General features: G+C 38.5%; 1 protein-coding gene across 3 annotated transcripts in view; it reads left to right on the forward strand.

Annotated features, from left to right (window-relative positions):
* Positions 1 to 592: 592 nt before the first annotated feature.
* Positions 593 to 6,960, forward strand: part of LOC107742519 (zinc finger protein 239-like) — a 31,963-nt gene continuing 25,595 nt past the window's right edge. The window contains exons 1-3 of one of the 3 annotated variants that reach the window (XM_016555522.1): positions 593 to 642; positions 2,926 to 3,243; positions 3,535 to 3,586. In XM_016555522.1, coding sequence (XP_016411008.1) covers positions 3,115 to 3,243; positions 3,535 to 3,586 — 181 coding nt within the window. In that variant the 5' untranslated portion in view covers positions 593 to 642; positions 2,926 to 3,114. Of the gene's footprint in view, positions 643 to 2,925; positions 3,587 to 6,960 lie in introns of all 3 variants that reach the window. The other 2 variants (XM_016555523.1, XM_016555521.1) reach the window with 2 other exon arrangements.

Consider the following 6,960-nt stretch of genomic DNA (forward strand, 5'->3'; position numbering starts at 1 on the left):
CAAGGTTTGAGAAGAAAAAAATCATTATGAAAATATAATTATATTTTCCTTAAAATGTTCTTCCTAACTTCAGGCTTTATTCTCATGTCATATATAACTGTGATGTTCTGCAAAACAACAAGCTTTAAAACACTTTTTTTCTTACTGGTGAAAATCAGATGGTCAAATCTGTTTTCTCTCAGGCCATGTCCACACGTACACTGGTATTTTTAAAAGTTTTTCCTTCTTCCGTTTAAAAAAAATCTCTGTCCACATGAAAACGTAAACGCATGCTATGTCAAGAGCATGCCTAACCAACAGGTGGTGATATAATCTCAACCGTAAAGCCATGTTGGCCAATCAGAAGCCTGAAAAAGTTTCCAGTAGGCAGAGATAACAGCACAGGCTCTGACGTCACAAGCCAAAAACTCCGGTTTCGCTGTCTACACGATAACACTGCAACCAGAGTTTTTGAAAACCTTCACCCTGGCAGGCGTTTTCAAAAAGGTTTGGTTTCAGTGACCTGGTGCTGCGTTTGCGTGTGGACGAACGGCCAAACCGCGTAGAAAAAGCTGCGGTTTTAAAAATAACCGCGTTCGTGTGGACAGGGTGGCTTCACTGGAGGCAAAGCTGAGAGAAAGAGGAGACAAACTGAACAGAGAGGTTTGAACAGCTCTTCATTTCATCTTCAGCTCAGTCACTCAATGAGACTTCTTTCACAAAACAAACTCATTTCTTATCACAATCTCAAATTAAGTCAACACCAAAATATGCTAACAAATAGGGCTGGGTATTGATTAAAAAAAAATTGATATCGATACTGGTTCCTGAATTATACTTTTTCTGTACCAATTTTATGAAATCCGTTTTAACAAGATTACATCACGCATTACCTCAAAAAACTTGCATTACCTCATAAAACTGCTGTATTTTTTCAGTTTGTTGAGGTTTTTACAGACTTAGACTCATCTCCTGAGCCACTGCACAAATGAACAAAATGTAACCAACACAGTAAATCAGTGCAAATAGTTTTAATAAAGTTCAAATAGCTTTCAGTGCAAAATGAACCATTTTAAGTCAGTATGTGAGGCTCACTATAAAGCCATTATAAAGCTTGGAAGAGCCGGGACATTTTTTATATAACTCTGATTGTATTCGTCTGAAAGAAGATAGTCATATACACTTAGGATAGCTTGTGCTTGTTAGTGTGAGTAAATCATGGGGTAATTTTCATTTTTGGGTTAACTATCCCTTTAATGTCAAACTGAACATCACTATAACCCATGAATGGTGATAGGCTGTCAGTCAGTGCAGTTACATTGTTGAGCCAGTAGGTGGCAGCAAGGGACAGTCTTTATGAATCAGACATCATTAAACCATTATTTTAAGGGCTGTGTATTGCCAACAAAGTCATGATACGATACCTATCCCGATACAGAGGCCACGATACAATACATATTACGATACAGGACTGCACTGAATTTCACCTCAGCAGAATTTAGAAAAACAACTGTTTATTAAACATTGCATTAGGGATATGCCGGTATCAAATTTTCATGTTGCGGTTAATTGCTAATGCTTTTATCACGGTATTCGGTATTATCACGATATTGAAATTTAGTTTAAAAAATTACAGATTTTGAAATTTTATACTGTAATAAATTAAAAAATTATTACAGTATAACAGGTTTAATAAAATTTTTCCCTAATGTAAAGTGTGACTGAACAATAAAGAATCAAAACACTTTCAAACAATATCTAGGGCATGTTGTAGTCCAGATTAAAATGTAAAAAAAGTTTGAAAATAAATAAGTCTATTAGGTCTAAATATTTAAGTATTTGGCGCTGTGATGAACATCATAGCAAATACACAAATCTGAATGGCTGTTTAAATCATTTAAACACCTTTCAGAAACAGAAAGTAGTGCAGCTGCTTTGTTTACAGGGTTTCCGGGGTAACGGCTGCATTTAAATGAATTATTATTATTATTATTATTTCTGCAGTTTAGCGCCATCTGCTGTCAGAGAGTGAAAGTGCGCTTTCATCCAGAGCGTCTCTCACATGTTCCGCCATGTGCTTCTCGTCCACGCTTATTTACGTCAGAGTGCGCATGCGTCTTTCACGCAGCATACAGCGGTGTTGTGCATTTTGACCAGTTGATGGGAAAAGTATTCTTAAAATGCATTCAAAATTCGGAATAATTTGTAATATATAATTATTCACGGTATTTAGAAGTGCCCACGATAACAATATCGTGCATATTCATTACCGTGATATATCGCATTACCGAATACTGGCACAAGTCTACATTGCATACTATAGGACCATTGCTAACTATAGAGAGTTGACCTCTGCATTATGAAGGGTCTCCAGTACCACAGTATTACAGTAAAGGTAATGGCGGATATGTTTCATGTTAACATTGGGCATTCCCCACCAGTTGCAATATTCTGATTGTTTGCATCTTGTTTTTCAGCCCATAAATAATAGTGTACTTGTTCTAATAAATTTAATAAAATCATCTTTACATTGCTGGTAGGTTATCATTGCACAAATTAACACGCTCTGTACATTAAAAAAATTAAAATTAGAAGTGTTCTTTACAAATGCGCTGTCTTCACTGTAGCTTGTCATGCACCCACATTCAGTCATTCACACAGATCATGCTGCGCACACACAGACATTCAGCAACACAGAAACTTCTCAGAGTTGCTCTGCAGTTCTATCAATAAAATAGCTTAACTGCTGAAGAGCTCCATTATCTTTCTCAGCAAGGAGTTGGTAACATTATTGTTTCTGAAGCAATTAAAGCCACAGCTTCACGGTTAATAGAGAAAAATGGCAAAAAACAGAGGTAATACCGACCGATACCGAACTGCGGTCTATCAATCGGTGCATCCCTAAGCTTGTTCTTTATTAGTGTTTATCTGTGATGTGTTTGTCAGGATGTGGAGCAGGTTTCAGTGCGTGTGACTGATGGGACAGAAGCTCAGGATTCAGTCTGGAGCGTCAGAGATCAGAGATCCAGAGACACACAGGACTCAGAGCTCAGCCTCACTTTACTCTGTTATACTGACGCTCAGGATCATGAATCCACTGATCAAACCTCTGACTGTAACGCTGGAGAACAGCAGATGCTGCAGACGCCGCTGAAGATGTGCTCCGTCAAACTGGTGGACTGCAGGAACCTGATAGAGAGCCGAGGAGAAGAAACCACCGCAGAGAAAGAACAACAACACAGTGATGAGGAAGAGGAGGATGATGTGACTGATGGGACAGAAGCTCAGGATTCAGTCTGGAGCGTCAGAGATCAGAGATCCAGAGACACACAGGACTCAGAGCTCAGCCTCACTTTACTCTGTTATACTGACGCTCAGGATCATGAATCCACTGATCAAACCTCTGACTGTAACGCTGGAGAACAGCAGATGCTGCAGACGCCGCTGAAGATGTGCTCCGTCAAACTGGTGGACTGCAGGAACCTGATAGAGAGCCGAGGAGAAGAAACCACCGCAGAGAAAGAACAACAACACAGTGATGATGAAGAGGAGGAGGATGATGATGAGAATAATGATGATGTTGACGATGGTGTCTTTGTTCCTTCAGGTATGTTTCTTCCTTTAATGACCAGATATACTGAATTGACATAATTCTTTTAAAATTGTTAAAATATTATGCATGTGCAGACAAAATGTGTGTGATTTTGACAAGATGATATCTCAATATTTTCTGGGATTTTATCGATAATGATAATTTGACTATATTTTGCTGAGTGTGTTATTGTGGTAGTATCTTAAGGACCACCTTGGACAGCTGACTCCTTAAAGGGGTCATATGATGTTGCTAAAAAGAACATTATTTTGTGTATTTAAGTGTTCCGTTAAAGGTCCACTGAAGTGCATATGTGGTGACGTAATTTCAACTAAAACAAGAAGACAAGGGGCGGGATATATCGAGGAGCTCCAGCCCTTTGTTAAAGGAACACTCCACTATTTTTGAAAATAGGCTCATTTTCCAACTCCCCTAGACACTATTTCTGTAAAATGGCGCTTTAGAATAGGCTAATTATGGCAGAAGTAATTATTTTCTAATTATTAAGGCCCAATCCCAATTCTATTTTATACCCCTTCCCCTTGTCCCTTGAAACAGAGTGTCAAGGGGTAGGGGTGAAAATATTCCCCTAAGAATTGGGACTCCACTACTATACGTCACACGTTATCATACGTCGTCTAGCTCCTACAGTACACACACATATACTGGTGTGCTGGTGTGCATTAGAGCCTTTAATTACCGTTCTATATTAATGCGCTGCTTACTGACACACACACACACACATCAGATATCGCGCAGCTCACACATCCAGGAGCAAAGAAACTTGTCAACGCTGCCCCACGACTTTTATTAATAACAGTTTAAATACTGAATCGCTACATTACATTTTCCAGCAACCAGAGGATAAAATCGCTATTTTTTAAGTAAACTCACTCTAAAAAGAGAAACGCACAGACGCGCATACACGCAACTTTCATCTCTCTCTCTTTCTCTCTCTCTCTCTCGAATTGGCAATATTACAGAAAAGGGTTTAGCGATTTATAATTATTGGGGGGACTAGCCCTCCTCAATGTCTACGGTGGCTATCGCCCTGATCAGACATGAAAATAGCCTATGTTTTGGCACTATCCTGCAGTCAGTAATGATATGACGTTAGCAAACTAGCGATTTTTTGCAAACATTTCTTTGAGTAACATGACCGTAATATGAACTCACGATTGAATGCAACATAAAACAAATGATTACTTTTCGTTAAAATCTTTATTAATGCCCAAAAATGCTTACATTTATGTGCCTTCACAAGTTTATATCAGCACAGCAGTCACATATTCATAATTGTGACCACGTTTTCATTGGTTAACATTGTAACATGTTTACATCTACCAAAGTCTTTATATAGTGTGTGTATAGAGAGATTTTTTATTATATTATATATACATACATATTTTACTTTTACTCTTTGCAAAACTCTATACATTGGCTTGATTTTAATAACTTTAATGTATTTGAATACCAAACCAAACACTAGGAATATACAAGTATCGGATTGGTACTCGGTATCGGCAGATACTCAATATTCAATAACTCTGATCGTGGGCACAAAAAACTGATCGGGACACCCCTAATTACGATATTATCGCAGACGATATATTTATATATCGCACAACCCTCATGCAGACCTAAATTCATGTGGAGCAGCATTTGTTGTGAATTCTGCCAATTTGAGAACAGCTGCATGTGTATAAAAGATCAAAGCCTATGTAGTTTGATAACCACACTTAGACATATCACAATTTCAATTTTGTTTTGACTGATTATTCAGCTCTAGAACTTATAGAAAAAGTTATTTTATGCCAATTTTGTTCCTTTCAGATGACAGCGCTAGTTCATCTTCTGATGGAGAAACTGGATCTACATCTAAAGAGCAAAGGACAGTGACCAACTGTGGAAAAACACTGAGCAAACAGGGTCATTTAACGAGACATCAGAGAAAACACACAAAACAGAATAACTTCACATGAGAGCTCATATAAAGACACACGAAGAAAAATCTCTCCAGTGCAACGAATGCAACAAGTATTTCCGCAACAAACGAGATCTTTCTGTTCATAAGAGGATCCACACGGGTGAAAAGCCGTACAAGTGCCCTCAATGCGAGAAGAGCTTCAACCAGGGATCTAATCTGAAGACACATCTACTCAGGCACAGCAATGAGAGACCGCATCAGTGCAGTGAATGTGGAAAACATTTTATAAGCTCAGCTTCTCTAAAGTTACACCAAAAAATGCACTCTGATGACAAACCATATCAGTGTTCACACTGTGAGAAACGTTTCCATTATTCGACTCACCGTAAAACCCATGAGAGGATTCACACCGGAGAGAAACCGTACCTGTGCTCCGACTGCGGGAAGAGCTTCGCTAGTTCATTTGCTTTCAAAGTTCATCAGAGAATTCACACAGGAGAAAGACCGTATCCCTGTAGTGATTGTGGGAAGAGTTTTTATAAGCTAAGTGACTTAAAAGTGCACCGGAGGACTCATACAAGAGAAAAACCTTTTAAATGCTCACTTTGTGACAAGACTTTCGCTATATCAACTTCCCTGAAGATCCATGAACGAATGCATACAGGAGAGAAACCTTACTGCTGCTCCATCTGCGGCGAGAGATTCACTTTTAAATGGGGTTTTCAGACACACAAGAAGAAACACGCTGCTCCAGAATCATCATAGCTTCATCATGTAATTATTTTTAGGTTGTCAAAAACACAGTGTTACAGAAATGTTGTTTTATGGTTGTAAAAAGTAAAAAAAGTTGTCTCGAGGACAGGGAGGTCCAAACCTGCTCCTTGAGGGCCTCTGTCCTGAAGAGTTTAGCTCCAACCATAAATAAACACACCTGAAACAGCTAATCAAGAGCTGTGTTTAAAATATTGTCTGAAATCACCTGCCCCATTTGAAATGGCATCCAAAACCACACTGGATTTTGAGTATGCTCAATCAATCCCACAATGCACCGCAATAATGAGTGTACAACTGATGTACACCAACAGCTAGCGAATACCCATAATGCACTGTGAGGGTTGTGCCAAATTAACTTGTGTCTCGCCAGAAGATGGCACCTGCAACTGAATCATCCATCCATTTTTCAAAGCACTGGTCCAATGTGGCTACAGTGTAATATCATACAGCTATTAATTCCTTTTTATTTGATTATTCCATTGTTCTATTAAGGTTTATACACTGCTCAAAAAAATTAAAGGAATACTTTGAAAACACATCAGATCTCAATGTGGAAAAATATCATGCTGGATATCTATACTGATATTGACTGGGTAATGTGTTAGGAACAAAAGGATGCCACATCGTTTAATGGAAATGAAAATTATCAACCTACAGAGGGCTGAATTCAAAGACTCTCCGAAAATCA

Source organism: Sinocyclocheilus rhinocerous, unplaced genomic scaffold (genome assembly GCF_001515625.1).
Source record: "Sinocyclocheilus rhinocerous isolate Xijiao unplaced genomic scaffold, SAMN03320098_v1.1 scaffold1639, whole genome shotgun sequence".
NCBI classification, from domain to species: domain Eukaryota; kingdom Metazoa; phylum Chordata; class Actinopteri; order Cypriniformes; family Cyprinidae; genus Sinocyclocheilus; species Sinocyclocheilus rhinocerous.